Source organism: Balaenoptera acutorostrata, chromosome 18 (assembly GCF_949987535.1).
Source record: "Balaenoptera acutorostrata chromosome 18, mBalAcu1.1, whole genome shotgun sequence".
Classification (NCBI taxonomy): domain Eukaryota; kingdom Metazoa; phylum Chordata; class Mammalia; order Artiodactyla; family Balaenopteridae; genus Balaenoptera; species Balaenoptera acutorostrata.
In genome coordinates, this window is record NC_080081.1 from 59,921,278 (window position 1) to 59,938,265 (window position 16,988).

The 16,988-nt window shown below is 35.0% G+C and overlaps 2 protein-coding genes across 8 annotated transcripts in view; both read right to left on the reverse strand.

Moving 5' to 3' along the window:
- The window catches only part of ZC3H13 (zinc finger CCCH-type containing 13), an 87,271-nt gene extending 75,207 nt beyond the window's left edge, over window positions 1–12,064 (reverse strand). For 6 of the 7 annotated variants that reach the window (XM_057532894.1, XM_007186832.3, XM_007186830.3 and 3 more), the window contains exons 1-4: window positions 11,712–12,064; window positions 5,681–5,806; window positions 5,247–5,356; window positions 2,481–2,592 (exon numbers count right to left, since the gene is read on the reverse strand). In XM_057532894.1, coding sequence (XP_057388877.1) covers window positions 2,481–2,592; window positions 5,247–5,356; window positions 5,681–5,797 — 339 coding nt within the window. In that variant the 5' untranslated portion in view covers window positions 5,798–5,806; window positions 11,712–12,064. The remainder of the gene's footprint in view (window positions 1–2,480; window positions 2,593–5,246; window positions 5,357–5,680; window positions 5,807–11,711) is intronic. The other variant, XM_057532891.1, reaches the window with a different exon arrangement.
- A 647-nt stretch (window positions 12,065–12,711) lies between these two features.
- CPB2 (carboxypeptidase B2) overlaps window positions 12,712–16,988 on the reverse strand; it is a 46,920-nt gene continuing 42,643 nt past the window's right edge. The window contains exon 11 of the mRNA XM_007186834.3: window positions 12,712–13,057. Coding sequence (XP_007186896.1) covers window positions 12,873–13,057 — 185 coding nt within the window. The 3' untranslated portion in view covers window positions 12,712–12,872. The remainder of the gene's footprint in view (window positions 13,058–16,988) is intronic.

Consider the following 16,988-nt stretch of genomic DNA (forward strand, 5'->3'; position numbering starts at 1 on the left):
TGTAACTAAAAATTAAATTATAAAAACTAACAATTAAATAAGTAACATTAAAAACAACAGTACTAATTATTCAAAACTCACTTCCCAAATGTTTTAGTATACTTTACTCTTGTGGTTAATTACTTTTATTGTGTGTGTGTATTCCCACACTTCCCAACTCTGTATTCAGTAATACCATTTTAGAAGCTTGAAACTGACCATGATGGGAGTATTTACACCAAAGAAATTGGTAAATCCTACAAAGTATGGCTTTCTTTTTTTCTGAGTGGTTGTTAAACATATACCAGCAAACCATGGAGTCCATTCATTATTCTGAAATAAAAAGTTATTTCAAAATGCAATACACATGCTCGGCCCCTACCCAGAAATTCTAATTCAGTAGTTTAAGGGTAAAGTACCTGCGTGTATATTTTGAAAAAGACCATTTCTCCTCCAAAAGGATTTTGATACATACTGCCAGCTGAGAACTACCATTTGAGATTTCTAAAACGGTTTTATGTATCATATCAGACATTAGAAAGCTACATACTTAAAACTGCATTACTTTAAGTCCCCAAAGATGTCTTTACAAACTATAATGTAAAACTGTGACACAGCTTTTCTTCAAGGATCAAAATAGCCAAAAGAAAGCTTCTATATATCTAAAATTATCAAAGAGGTTGCTGCTTATACAATTCAGTAACTTTCGTAAAAAGGTTATAATGAGACAACTAGATATCCATATGCAAAAGAATGAGGTTGGACCCTTACCTCACACCATAAATAAAAGTTAACTCAAAATGGATCAAAGATTTAAATGCAAGAGCTAAAGCTCTAAGATTCTTTGAAGAAAACATAGGCATAAATCTTTCTGACCTTGAATTAGACAATAGTTTCTTAAATGTGACACCAAAAGCACAACAAAAATATAGATAAATTGGATTTCATCAAATTAAAAACATTTGTTTTTTAAAGGACACCATCAAGAACATGAAAAGACAACCCACAAAATAGGAGAAAATTTTTGCAAATCATATATATAAGGGACTTGGATCCAAAATACATAAAGAATTTTTACAAATCAACAATAAAAAGACAACCCAATCTAAAAATGGACAAAGGATCTGAATAGACATTTCTCCAAAGAACATATACAAATGGCCAATAAGCACACAAGAAGATGTTCAACATCACTAGCAATCAGGGAAATGCAAGTCAAAACTACAATGAGATTACCAATAGGATAGGTATAATCAAAAAGTTAGATAACAGCAAATTTTGGCAAAGATGTGGCGTATTGGAAATCTCACACACTGATGTAAAGAATTTAAAATGGTGCAGCTGCTTTGGAAAGCATCCTAGCAGTTCCTCAAAAGGTTAAACATAGTTACCATATGACTGAGCAATCCCACTCCCAGATATAAACTCAAGAGAAATAAAAACATATGGCCACACAAAAACTTGTATACACATGTTCATAGCAGCATTATTCATAAGAGCCAAAACGTGGAAACAACCCGAACATTCATCGACTGATGAATGGATAAACAGAATGTGATATCTCAATACAATGGAATATTACTTGGCAAAAACAAGAAGTGAAATACTGATACATCCCCTAATGCTAAGTGAAAGAAGCTAGTGACAAAAAGACTCACATATTGTATGACTCCATTTATATCAATAACCAGAATAGGCAAATCTACAGTGACAGTAACTGGAATAGTGTTTGCCCAGGGCTGGTGGTCAACTGAGGGGCTAGGGAAATGACCACTAAAGGTTATGGGTATTCTTTCTGGGGTGATGAAATTGTTCTAAAACAGACTGTGGTGATGGAAGCATGACTGAATATGTGAAAAGCTGCCCAAGTGTACACTTTAAATGGATGAACTGTATCTCAATAAATTCGTTGCAAATGCACACACAAGAGCACGATAAATTTCTTTAAAAAAAAAATTAGATCTGGGAAATTTCCATTCCTGACAAACATCTATGTTTTCTTTTAATCAATAAACTACATCATAAATTGTGCTTCTCTTTTGGTTTCACCACTAAATTCTGTGATCATATGTGCTTTCTAGTTCAGTTTCTGTCACCACCATGCCTTGCCTTCACTGTTTTAATTTAAAAGTGTTCTACTGCAAGGCACTTCAACCCTTCTTGGAAGCGGGCAGGAAACGATGGCTGGCTGAATTCTGAAAACTTAAGAATACATTTAAATACTCGTGATGTCCACCATGGCACAGAAACCCTATGAAGTTCAGCTGGAGCTCTGCCAACCAGGTCCCTTCATTTTAACTACCACCAAGAACTAAAACAGTTAAGAATTATGAGTTTTTCCAGAGGACTTTTTCCCTCTAAATTACATTATCCATATAGAACATTGTAATGCAACATTACACATTTACCATATATTTAGCACACAAGATAATATTTAAAATAGAACATAAATAATAAATCACTACTGAAATTTAACTTTGTTTTGGGAAATTCATTCCTACCCTAACAGGTGAGGATGACTCCTCTGTATTTCGTTTCTGGGACTCAGTGTCCACATCTTGGCGCTTGTTCTTCATTCTTTCTCTAAGATCCCCTGTAGGTCTTTCTGGTGACCTTTGAACCAAAAAACAAAAACAAAACAAAAAACAAAACAAAACAACAAAAATCTATATTTATATAACATTTTATAAGAATATATTTACAGAAATAACCTCACAAATCTAAATATAGTTTTCTACTATCCATGGCTCCTAAACTTCAGAAAAACAATTAATAAATTTCAGCTTATATATTAATATATAAAAAAATATGAGCATCACTTACAAGTTTTCTCCCAGTACCAATCAAAATGCATACATTAAAACTCCATGGGGTGGCAGGTACTGGTGATATTAATAAGAAACTACAGGTGAGCTGAGAGAAAGGAATTTGTAATTAATAGCTTAATTTGTTTTCCGATGAATCACATAAATATATTAGTTATATTTGAAAGCAAAAAGTAGGAAGGTAAAGTTTTAAACCACAGCACTGCAAAATTAATCTAGAAACAACAGTATTACCACCTATACATGTATATGGTTGGATGCAACATCAACAACTGTGAAAATATTTTACGCATCTCAAGAATGAAAGCAAATACAGGAATTTTGAATGTTATTCTTACAACTCTTCTTAAATTTGAAATTATTTCAGAATAGAAAGTAGTTGAAAAATTCAAAGCAAGATTTTCAACAATGAGTTTATTCTCTGCTTTTATACTCTTGTTTTTAATTAAGGAAAAATATACATATTTATATTTAACACTGGTAAAGCTTCATAATTTATACTAGCAATTTGATAAATGGCTGTTCAATTATTTTCACACCATCACTAAGTGAGAAAAATAAAGCAGAGGCAGAAAACACACTGCCTTTATAGACTATTCCTAGAGCACCATTAAAAGAGGGCAATAGTTGTTAAGGAATGATATGTCCCTCTTTAGCCACCAAAAAAAAATGTGTATAATGTTTTTAAAGGATATAAACAAATTACAAAAATATTCACATCTATTTCAAGTAATAGCTGTTCAATCAAATCGAGTCCTTTATCAATCATTAACACAAATCACATGATTAGTGAAAAAATAATTTCAGTCAATTCACTTTAAAGGATCTCATTAACATTTACATGCACATTTTATAGATCTATATTAAATGTTTTAACAGTTAAAGCTGAACTGGTAAATGGAACTTCTTATTAAGAACCAGCACTTAAATGCTTTAAATTATAATTATGATGCACATGTAAATTTTATGTGCCCTAGTCTCCTTTATATAATAAGACAGTTTATTATAAACTTGTTTCTATCCTAAACAGTACCTAACAGAATGCTCTACATACAGTGAATGCTCAGTGACTTAAATGATTTGTGACTAAGTAAGCATTTCTGAAATATATTACTTTTCTTTCCATCTCTGAATCACATTATGAACTATATTTTTCTTCCTTACAAAAAAAAGGGAAAATACACAAATACAAAGGAAGTTATTGGGGAAAAAAATGCACAAAATAGCAAAATTATAACAAAAAATCCTTTATTCTAAATCTAGTAATGACACTACTTTTTTCCATTTTAGACAAATTTCTCTGCCCATTTTCCTCACAACCATCTCTTGTATAAAAATTTTGAGTATGTTAATGTCACAGATGAAGTAAAGCATGTATTAAAAGTACAGTAATAATATAAGCAAAACATTAAAATTATTGAAACAGTTTCTCCAGGTATGTGTGTGTTTGCACAGGTATGAAACTTATAAAGACTAACTTTCCCACATTGACAGGAGGGACAGATGACAATCTTAATACAAATAAAACAGAGTATTCAGCATCACAAGTAACCTAACAATGTACAACATTTAAGTGAACAGAGAAAGTCAGCTAATGTTAAGGTTTTGAAATTTAAGTTCTGTTAAACTTCAAAATCTATACACATACACAAAAATTCACCCAACTAAAAAGGAAATCTCCAAATGCTAATGTTCAGTTTTTACACTGTTGCTGAAGCCAAAGCAATCAGCACATTCAATTTTAGGACTAGGTAAATCAGTTGTTTACCCATCAAGTTTAAACTGCTTTTGTGACAATCTTTATGTATGTTACATCTTTAAACACCATAACAAAATCATCATGAGGGAGCCAAAAGAAAAATAAAAGATTTTTATTAGGAAAGTCTAATTTAGCCTTGCCTTTGTTAAAGGAAAAATGATATTCTAAATAGGTAGTACATTTATCCACATATAAATACATACTTTCCTTTACCTCAATATATTGTGATAAGAGATTTGGCAAATGCATTTTAACCTACAGAGCTTGCATTAGATTATCTTTTGTAATTAAGATTTGAATTTACAACATCTTAAAAAGCTAAAATTATACTTATTTAAATTTTACTATTTTAAGAGTTGAAAGTAGTCTCTCCTCACTAAAAGCAAATCCATGAAATTTTGCCATCTTAAACAGCACTTTAATATATAATTGGGGGGCAGGGCACGAAAGTAAGCCATACATTACAAAAACAAATTTTTGAGCAAATTAATTTTAAAGCAAACATCTTTATTAATCTTGCAATTAACAACTAAAAAGATCCTGTCGATCTTGGCTATTGATAAGACTACCACCAAAATAGAAAATTTGACCAAATATATGGTAGTATTTCAGATTTTTATACTAGATAAATTACAAAAGCCATCTTCTAATAGTATATGAACAATTCAAAGTTCTCAATTTACCTTCTATAATTGCTGCTATAACCTTTACCACGGGGTGAAGGGCCATGTACGAATCTACATGTGTTTCCATAGAGGCAGTTGCCAGTCTTCAGCCAGTTACGGCACTGTGTCTAAGAGACAGATATTACTATGTAAATTTCATAGTCATATTTATTTCTGGAAAAAAAGATGCTAGTGGGACAAAATTAAAATAAATGCTATCAAAATTCCAACTAACCTGAGATATATTACTCCCCAAATAATAAAAACATCAAAAAAAAAAAGCCCATAAACCCTAATGCCTATCTCACTCCTTTTTTATGAAACACATTTTAAAAAATTTACTAAACCAATATTCCTACAATAAAACAACCTATTCACTTTTGTGATATAAATAAGAAGTTGAAGAACAGGAATTCAAGAGAACCCCTGTGACTGTACTAGTGACAACTCACCTCTGCTGTACTGCCAGTGCTGGGTCCAAGCCTCTCAAATACACTGGGTCTTCGGGATGTGCTATCAGATATGGTCTTGGTATTTTCCACTGTGACCTTCCTTCTAATTTTTGACATTTTGTACTACTTTAACCAAAAAAGAGAGAGGCAAACTGTAAAATTCTTCAGTTTTAAATAACTGAGCCAATAACTTACAAGTAGATAAAATGGTAGATAAGATAACACTGCAAAATTACAGGGGATTTTTCTCAGAAGAAAAAAGCCATAGGAGAGGTCACAAGTAAACAGAGGTAAACAGAAACTATCTTCTAAGACATACCTTATTAGTGATTCAACAATTCTGAATCTTTTGGCTAGAATTTTACCTCTTCTACAGAGTGAGTAAGATTCTACTCACACAGTTAAGTTTCCATAGTACATTCAATTTCAGAAAACACACTATAAAACGTTTAGTTTCTAAGTTCCTTATAAAAGTTGTTTCAAAATTTAACAACTGTCTTTTAAAGAAAGTTGTGCTATCATTCTCCATCAACTAGTTAACGGTTAAAGAAAGCTTTGCCAAAAATAAAATCAGGTAAGAATTTTAGTCGGAGTAGAAATTTTGTTTTACACAGTTTAAGTGATAACATCAGCTATGTTCCAAAAATCAGCTTGGGAGAAAAATACTATTTAAATATTTTCTTTGTCTTACAGAAGCCAAAGAAGAACAGCATAATCAGGAAACTTATTTTGCAATAATACAAAAAACAAAAACAAAAAACAAAACCCTCAATGTTGATAAATGACCTTCTTTCAAAATATGACAGGCTGTAGAACTAGAAAAAGTGAAGGTGTTTTGATAATCTATACTGCATTGAATTGACATAAAAGTCAAAGGTGCTAAAAGAAATAAACAGGCTATTTACCATTATTATTAACAAGAAAAGAAAGACGAATTATAAAAATATTTTACAAAAGTAAATAAAACATTAGAAACTAAAATATACCATCAGGTGATTCAACTAGAAATGAAAATATCAGATAACAGCACTATGATATATGTTAGAAAACAATGTTAAATTCTAGACCTAGAATAATCTAGAGAGTACACTACTGTGGGAAGTGGGTAGGAACTGCCTAAGAGAAAGAAAAAGGAACTAAACCGTATCACACTTTATACACTAAATATTAGTTGAAATTTTGTTAGTAGTCAAAAGTTACTAGAATGAATGTTGTCAACTAAAGAAGTAAAAGTTCCACTTGGTAAAGAACTGGTCTCTATAAAGTTCACAAATGCTCTTTAATGTGGTTTCAAAGTAAGGTCCTATCACTTAAAAGGAAATTAAATCATGGTAGTACAGAATCAAAACTTAAAAAAAAAAAATTACAATGTTTGGTCCAGTTAGATACTTCTTGTCAAGTCACACTTTGAAAAGGTCCAAAGAATATGGACATTTGACAAATTAACAGGTAATGAACCAAAAGGAAAATATGATATGATACAATACGGTAGTTGTAAATTGGAAAAATGTATATTCTTATTTTCTAATATACAATGTAATCATTAATTACGATTACAATCAATTTTTAGTGATTCAAAAAAAAGTAACTTTAAAGTAATTACAAATTTTTAAAAATTACAGTGTCACATAAGTGAACAAGAATTTGTGCAACATAAAATCACTTATGTATCAACTGTTCATCAAGTAAGGAACTATGAGGTCCACCCTCCACACTAGAATGAGTATTGTAATATAATCTTTGATTTAACTTTTCTTGAGCTCATTCTCAGCCCAAATGTGAATTTATAAAGGGAAAGTTGGTGAATTCCACATGTACATTTGACTTACTGAACATAAATAAAAGCCAAGATAAGTGATAAGTGGAGCTGAGAAAGATCTAGAAAACGAAGAGCTTTGATTAACTGAGAAAAACACTTTTTTTAAAATTTATAACTAAGATTCGATAAGAAGTAAACATGTAACAAAATGTATGGAAAAAGTTAGAACAAAAACAAATTTTTAAAGTCTCATTATCTGTTACTATAAAAACATACAGGTGTACATTGAAACCCTCATTCATTAATTCAATTTTAAAAACATTTATTAATAAACTTAAAAATGAATGTGTTCTAAAAGTTTCTTATTAGTTATTATTAGTTATCTACAACTTGGGAAACAGGCACACCATCCCACCACACTGCATCAAGACAAGTAACCCTAAGCTTACATTTTTCCTTCCACTATCAGTGCCCCCAAAATCTCTATCCCCAACATGCCCCTACTCCCAACACACCCTCCCTCCTCCAAAAAAAATCAACAGTAGTGTTTTCCACAATTGGGGCAACAAGCTATTTATTATTATACTTGAAACACTGGTCATGTATTATCTCTTTTCTTGTCTTTCTGAGGGCTCCGGGTATTATTAACTCTGTTTCTCTTCCCCACCTATAACCTGTTGCTTGGATCAGCACTCCTCTCCTCCTCTGACCTACTGCTGGAAAGCATGGTCTCACAGCTTCTCTCCCATCCTAGATCCCTAACATAAGCTTTGAAGACTTCAAAGGGTTTGGACTGCGACAGACAATCAAGTGAGGACTAATGATCCAATCTTATTCCTTTACTTGTATTCTTGACACTAAAAAAGTTCCTTCCAACAGAGACAAAGTAGCCTTTACAGGTGACATCAAGAACTACAAGATTCACCTACATAGTGATTATCCCAGGAGTTTTACTTCTGCTACTGTTGAGTCTTCCAACTTAGGGAAGAACAGCAATGAAGTAAAGACGTATTCTCCTCTTTTCTTAGAGAGTCCAACAGTGTCAGACCTTGGCCTAAAATGACACTGAGTTTCAGGACCAGATCTAGGTTACAGGGAGGCCTAGACAGGAAAAAAAGAAGAAGAAAAAAAACCCTGAGGCAAAAAAAGAAAAAGTAGAAATTGAACTTTTCTAATTGACAGAAACAGGAATTCTTCTGATCATCTATCTAGGAACGTCTATCAGTAGTCAACAAATTATCTAAATATTATTATGAAACATTTATGATATTTGCACAGATAAAATGCCTTACACTTGCAAATACAAAATATAATATTTTAAATCCCATTTGTCTAAATATATACACATAACCTACAGTGCACCAGAAAAACATTTGCTCATATATATTAATTTAAAACTATGTTACCATCTAATATGACGATTAGAATTTTCACTCTAAAAATTTGGGCCCAAAGAGAAAGATAAACCACAAAAGAATAAAATGTAGATTTGACTGAGAGGAGGAAAACTTTTTCAATTAATATCTGAACAGGCTTCAATAAGAAGTAAATGCTTCAAAATATATGAGAAAAATTAGAAACAATAAGATAAAAATGTAAATATTAAAGTCTTCCCTATCTCAGAGACTTTGAAGGCTTTCCCTCAGTTTTCAATTTATTCTTCAGTTTTAAGTAACCATCACACTCCCACTCACATTATCATGTCTTTCCCAAACACGAGCATTAGCAAAGCCAGAGTGACAGTGGTAAAAGTCTGTTGAGTTACTCTCCTATTTCTCCTCTCCATTTGTAGAGTAAATAAATATCATAAGTTATAATACTTTTTCAACTGAAAAAGAAAATGAAGGGAATTCCCTGGAGGTCCAGCGGTTAGGACTCCGAGCTCTCACTGCCAAGGGCCCAGGTTCGATCCTCGGTCAGAGGAACTAAGATCCCACAAGCCGCGCGGCGTAAATAAAATGAAAAACATGGGACACAAAGTTTAAATCTATTAAGACACAACAAAAAGTCTTAATAAATGGGAAATGTCCTCCTTCCCCTGGAAACTTACAAATATCACAATGTACTCATAGCTTCATGCTATAAATATGACTGAGAAGGGAGAAACACAGGGGCCTTTTTCTAAATTATTTCTGAATCCTGATTACTAAAATCTTGTCAATAAAACATATTAGTTCTAGTATTCTCACTGCAATCCGCAATTACATCTTTTTGAGATCTCATTTTCCGGTAGCATAAATGAAAGCATAAAACACTTTAATCTGGATAAGTAGCACCATCATATTAGGAAACTGTCAAATAACTAAGCAATTAAAGCTACATAATTACTGGTACTAACTGATAGGAGAATAAATATCCACTGGCATTCTAAAATTAAAAGTGCTATATTAAAAATAAGACCTCTTCATATTTATATTTCTTCGTTTTGAAAGAAAAACAGTTAAGTTTATTTGTTGCACAGTGTGAGCGATTTTTTTCTTAACACAATTTATTCTAAGAAAAAAAAGAACTTTCTTGAACAATCTTGCCGATTGCTCATATGTGGACAGACTAAAACAATTTCAAACTGAATTCAGAACAGAATCGTCAGAACTAAACTGACTACACAGGTATGAGGAAGGCAATATTATAGCGTTGTGCAGAAAATACATTTTGTTAAAAAGACTATGCAGGGAGAATACCCCATGCTGGCAACTACTATAAAGCGAAGTAAACAGAACTGCAACATACAAACGACCAAAAAAGAATAGAAGACACTTTATATATACCAACACCAGTTAACATTTCAACTGCTTCTAAATATCTGCTGAAAAAGCTCCAACTCAACTCTATGTGAAAAGCAGAGTGGGGTTTGGGGGAGGTAGGAAAGACTAAAATTTACTGAAAACCAATTCTATAAATAAATGTTAAACAACTGCTTTCTATATGTAAATGTCAGTGCATATTACAATACAAATTAACACCGATAACTTATTAAATGTTTGATAACTTGTACAGAAAGTGAAATAGCATCCACCTGTGGGATTTTAGTTTTAATTTACAAATATGAAAATTAGATAAATTTGCATATCTTAAAATATGCAATCAATGTTCATTTCGAATCACCAATAGTTAGGAAGCGCGTTAAGAGGCACGCACCTGATAAAACTAGATCCTCCCAGATCCCCACAGTAAAAGTCTTAGTTTCACAATACAACTATTTTTAGAGACACAAATTGCTACATACCTGCGCCTACATTCTTAGTCTCTTTTTGAAATTGTCATGTTATAATCGAAATATTTCATTAAATTCTAAATTATTCGAAAATCTAGAGAGATGTCCACAAAACCGTCCAAAACATTGTCGCTTAGGTTCTAAAGTCAGTAATTTCAAACACTGCAGAACCAGACTCCGATAACCGGCACGACATACATACGCATGGATTGTACTGCATAAGCATTTGGACTTACTGCAACAGTATTTTTGGCAAAACTTTGAAAACTTGAGGTGTGAAGATTTTTCCAAACTTTTAAATTATTTCTTCAAAAAAAATCAAAAACCTGAAGAGGTTGCGTACGCCCATAATTTTCAAAGTAGTTCAAATTATCTGAAAACCTCGGAATATAACCGAGTGGCTTGACCCTACGCTCCACAAACAAGATCCTACCGATATCATTCACGTGATATCGACTCTGAATAATTTTCCAGCCACATACATTATTTTAAGCTATTTAGAAAGAGACAATGCCAAACATCAGAGCCTCTCCTTTCATTCCACCTTTCCGGGTTTCTGACAGCTGCCAAAAGTAACTACCTAGGGACTGTGAAGATAAAGTAGCACTCCTCAACTCCGAGGACCTGCGTCGTCATCACTGCCGGGAAATAACCAAGACCAAATATAACCAAAGTAAGATACCTTTCCCTAACGCGTCTGGAATGTGTAAAGAGGGAGCTTCTCAATCTAAGACCATACTCCGGCACCCTTCCATCTTATACCAATGCGAATACCGCGCAAGAGTTCCCCGGCTCACATCAAATGGTAGTGACCCAGCAAAGCCTCCATTCTGAATCCACTTGCCCCCTTAGGTAAACTCGCCAGCATCAGAACCAGGGCGAGAAACCAGTCAGGAGCACAGGGATCTATTGCAGAGTTAAGGGTGGGATGCTCAAGGAGAGCTCAAAATTCCGGCGTGACCCAAGCAGGGATGGAGGACAAGCGGGGCCTCCCCATCCCGGGCCCACCCAACGCCTTTCCCCCGGTACCCACGCCAATTCACGGAGTTCAAACTTACCTCCTCGCCGAGCTCCTTTCGCAAGCGCAGTCCGGAGGTGGCACCGCCGCCGCCGCTCCAAGGAGCGGGGGAGGCGACTCTCAGTCCCCGCGCCTGGCCCCGGGAAGACGACAGCGAGAAGGAGGTGCGCGCGCGGCTCCCGGGAACCGGTCCTCGGCTACCGGGGGACTCCGGGATGGCTAGGGAGCGGAACCCGTCCGCCGCTTCGCCAGGGTCAAGCGAGCCTGGGACGTAGGAAAAAAAGGAACGAAGAGAGACTGGAGAGTAAGAAAAGACAAGGAAAACACTATCAGGCCGCTGGGAGGATCGCCTCAAAATGCCGCCGGAAGTCAAGAGTTTGCCCTGTTCCTCTGTAGACCGAGGCAGCTTCCGGCTGCCAGATTAGTCGTCAGCGCGCATGCACCGCCCCTTTGTGGACACGCCCCCTGGGCGTAACGTCGCCTCCTAGGCGTGCGGTCGAAATCGAAAAACCTGTGCCTAACGAGCGAGCCCTGGAGAAGAAACCGGGAACCCGGGAGAGACAAAATTCCCAATTAACAGTGAATTTAAGAGAAAGCGTTTTCTCCTTTTATTACATAATTTCTTACAATGGACAGCTGTTGTGAATATGCAAAAATGCCACGTTTGTTGTCGAAGATAACTGCATTCATTCGCTCAACGTTTTTATTGAGCAGCTGAACTGGAGTGACAGGCGGTATTTGTCCTGTTTTTCACACGCCTCTGCTTTCTCGGCCATCGCCTATTACAGTGGAGCAAACGGAATGCACGGGTGTGTTTTTAAAGGCGTTAGCAGAAACTTACTGTAAATTTGGAGCAGAAATCTTTAATGTACTTGTGACAGGCTTTCCTTTTCTTGTTCAGGATGCAGTGCTCTGCATGAAAGTAGTTACTACAATTGCTTGAGATGTCTAGTCAAATGTCGCGAATCAAAGAAAAAAATCAGTACCTAGCCTCTCAAAAAAAAAAAAAAAGGAAAAACAAATGTGAACCCTTGTCTGCCTTAATTTTAAGGTAGCATTTATTTTGTTCTTTGACAAAACCAAGGAATGGGAAAACCTTTTATGAAAACTGATAAAACTTAAAAAGAAACTGGTACAAAGATTTGGTTTGGTTGGAATCAGTAAATTAAAATAGGGGAACAGAGTGAAAAAATCAAGGGCATTAAACATTCCTGATGACATGCCAAGCTATTTTAGAGACAGCAGCGAAAGCTTCTGTACAAGTGGGTTTGATGTAACTCTCTGGCAGCAAGAATCCATATCTGCCTGTATCTCGAAGTTCAATTGTAAATGAATATTTGATGCCCAAGTCATGGATCCAGTCATCCGAACCTCCAGGAGCTAGATCTACAAAAAGAAAAAAGAAATTACTTTTTGAAATACAGATGTTTCAAGTTAACTAACAAGATGGGATTTTTTTTCCTAAAAATGAAAATAGCTTTGCTTTTTTCTGATTATTAAATAATCTAAGTTTGTGGAAGAAAATAGAGATTGAAGGAAAGCAGGTTAAGGAAGAAAATAAAAATTACCCATATAACCCTACCAAGGAGTGATGGTCACCATTTATATTCTAGTGCTTTCTTTTTCAGTGCATACTTTAACATAATTTTTTTCCTACATAAATAAGATCATTCTATACAAGCTATACAGGAACATTCCTAAACATAATCTATCCTGGTCAGCTTTATGTATTAATGAGTTCAAATCTACCTTATCATTTTTTTTTCTTTAATTTTTGGCTGCATTGGGTCTTCGTTGCTGCGCGTGGGCTTTCTCTAGTTGCGGTGCACGGGCTTCTCATTGCGGTGGCTTCTCTTGTTGCGGAGCATGGGCTGTAGGCACGCGGGCTTCAGTAGTTGTGGCACATGGTCTCAGTAGTTGTGGCATACGGGCTTAGTTGCTCCGTGGCATGTGGGATCTTCCTGGACCAGGGCTCAAACCCATGACCCCTGCATTGGCAGGTGGATTCTTGACCACTGCGCCACCAGGGAAGCCCTACCTTATCATTTTTAATGATCTCATAGCATTGCTCTGTAAAGCTGGATGTAATTAATTTTAATAATTATTTATTTGGAGAGCTTTACTTTTTTCTAATATAAACAACTTTACAATGAACATCCTTGTGTATACGTAATTGCTTCTTTGTTTCTTTAGAATGTTTTCTCCCAGAAACAGATTTGCCAGTCTAAGGGTATGTACTTTTCACAGTTGTGCTGCATGTTGCCAAATAGCCTTCAAAAGAATTGAACTAATTTATACCTACGTTAGCAGGGTATGAATATGCCCATGCTCCATTCCCATACCATCCATGTGAATTATACATTTCTGGCAATTTTGTGGGTGAAAAATAATATCATATTGTCTTTATGTTTGATTATCAGTGAGTTGAACATTTTTTTGGTATATTTATTGACCATCTTTATATTTTTATCAATTGTCTTTGCTCATTTTTCGTCTTGATTCATTTTATAGATTACTTATAAAAGCAGCAGTAGTGTTATTAGCCCTGTGTAATATGTGGAGAATTGTTTTTTCTTATTTGGTAATTTAGCCTTCAACTTGGCTTATGGCAGTGTTTTTATATTAAAATATTTTATGTATCTGGAATTTATTTTGGAGAAAGACATGTTAGTAATCTAATTACAATTTTTTTCTAATTAACTCACCAGTTTTTCCAACCCTATTAATTGAACAATCTAACATTCTTAACTGTTTGGAATGCCTTCTTTATGAGATACTAGATCTTATATATTTGAGTGTCTTTCTGTACTCACTATTCCCTTCTATTGATGTCACTTTCAGGCTCAGTTCCTTTACAATGAACCTTCTTGTTTATCCATAATTGCTTCTTTGTGTCTTTATAATTAGTATAATTTAAAAAAAAAGAACTGCAACTACGACAGGTTTATAATGTATTTTAATACTTGGTTGGAGCAAATTCTCTCTTATTAATCTTATTTTTCAGAATTTTACAAGCTCTTCTACCAAATGTATTCTTTCAAATGAAGTTCAAAGTCATTTAAGTGTTCATTGGGACTGCATTAAATATACAAACTAATTTAGAATGACTGGCACTTTTTTTTGTATTGCTTTTCCACTCAAAAACATAGTGGGCGGGGCTTCCCTGGTGGCGCAGTGGTTGAGAATCTGCCTGCCAATGCAGGGGACACGGGTTCGAGCCCTGGTCTGGGAAGATCCCACATGCCATGGAGCAACTAGGCCCGTGAGCCACAACTACTGAGCCTGCGCGTCTGGAGCCTGTGCTCCGCAACAAGAGAGGCCGCGATAGTGAGAGGCCCGCGCACCGCGATGAAGAGTGGCCCCCGCTTGCCGCAACTAGAGAAAGCCCTCGCACAGAAACGAAGACCCAACACAGCCAAAAATAAATAAATAAATAAATAAATAAATAAATAATAAAAAAAAAAGGAAAATGTTTAAAAAAAAAAAAAAACATAGTGGGCTTCTCCTTTTATTTGTCTTCATTTATGTACACCAGTAAAGTTTTCTAGGTTTTTCATAGAGATCATATGGATTTGTGTGCACACATATATACATTTAACAATGAATCTATGTATGTATGTATCTATATGTACACGTCTGCATGTGTATACATGTATATTGGGGGGGCAGTAGTATCTTTTTTCCATTTTACTTTCTTCCTGATTGTTTTTGGTATATAAGTAAGTTATAGATTCGTATGTATTTAGTTCATAGTCAGCCACATTACTCAACTCTTTGTTACTAATATTTTTGTGTTTTCCAGGTAGACAATCATATAATATGCAAAGTGATCATTTTTCCTCCTTCCAATACCTATACTTGAATTAATGACAAAGGTGTTTACTGAAGCACTGTTTATACTGAAGTATTGAAAAATATCCATCAACAGTGGATTAGTTGTTATTCATTCAGCAAATATTTCTGATAGCTATTATTAATATTTGGCATTTATTCTTCCAGATTTTTTTTATACTTACACACGCGCACACACATACACACACACACACAGATTTGTATTGAATGAATGCATGCCTGGAGATGGAATGATTTCGTCAAAACAGGAAGTTGTTCTAGAAGCGCCTCCAGCCCTGAGGCACTATGGTCATGCTTTGGGGAACAATAGGAGACAGAGGATGGGAATCAAGAAAGCTCTGAATTATGAAAGGAAGTTGTGACCCAGAGCAAGGACCTGGGTCGGCAAAGGCAGAGATAGACCAGTGACAGCAAGAGACAGAGATACCACGTGGACCAATCTGGCCTCAGTTTGTCCTGAGATAATTTGGGATGATTGAGGAAGAAGAGGAAGATTCTGGACTTTCTACTAATAGAGCCTTTGGTGCTCAAGTAATTTATTGAAAATAATATGGATGTGATTATTAATATGAATGTGTTTTTAATCCCCCTGTAAATCATACCTGTTAAAGGAAACTCTGGGACTTGGAACATATTATCTCAAAGCCTTTTCACATGCCATTTCCTCTCCCTGGTTTTTTCCCACACCTTTGTTTGGCAGCCACTTACTGGGTAGTTCTCCCAGGCATGTCACCTACCAAGAAAGACCTTCCCAGGCCACCTGAGCTAAGTTGCCTCTCTCTCAGGCAGTCATTTTCAAACCTATACACTTATGTTGTTCACTTATCAATGGGATTACACTATATTTTACTATTTAATTGTTTACATCGGAGATTGGCGAACTTTTTCTGTAAAGGACCAGATAATTAATATCTTAGGCTTTGAGGGCCACATAGTCTATGTCAGAACTACTCAACTCCACTGTCCTGAAAGCTATATAGACAATATGCAAATGAATGAGTGTGGCTGTGTTTGAATAAAGCTTTATTTGTGGACACTGAAATTTGAATTTTATGTAATTTTCGCATGTCACAAAATTTTATTCTTCTTTTGGTTTTCTTCAACCATTTAAGAAATGGAAAAATCATTCTTAGCTTACAGGCTATCCAAAAACAAGCAGTGGGCTGGATTTGGCCTATGGGTTATAGTTTGCTGACACCTTGTTACATGCTTATTTTCTGTTTCTCTTCCCCCATCTCCCCCTCCAGTTTCAAAAAGAGCAAAATTGTCTGTTATCCCACTGTGGATACAAAGGAGTCCCTCAATAAATATCTCCCAGCAGAAATTAATTTAAAATATTTGTTAAGAGCTTGCCACACACATGTTCCCATCAGTGTGATACAAACAAAGGACATTCAACTGTAGTGTGCCATGAGCTATACTCTTGGACACAGGTTGTCACTAAAAAGCATCTAATGTAAATGGT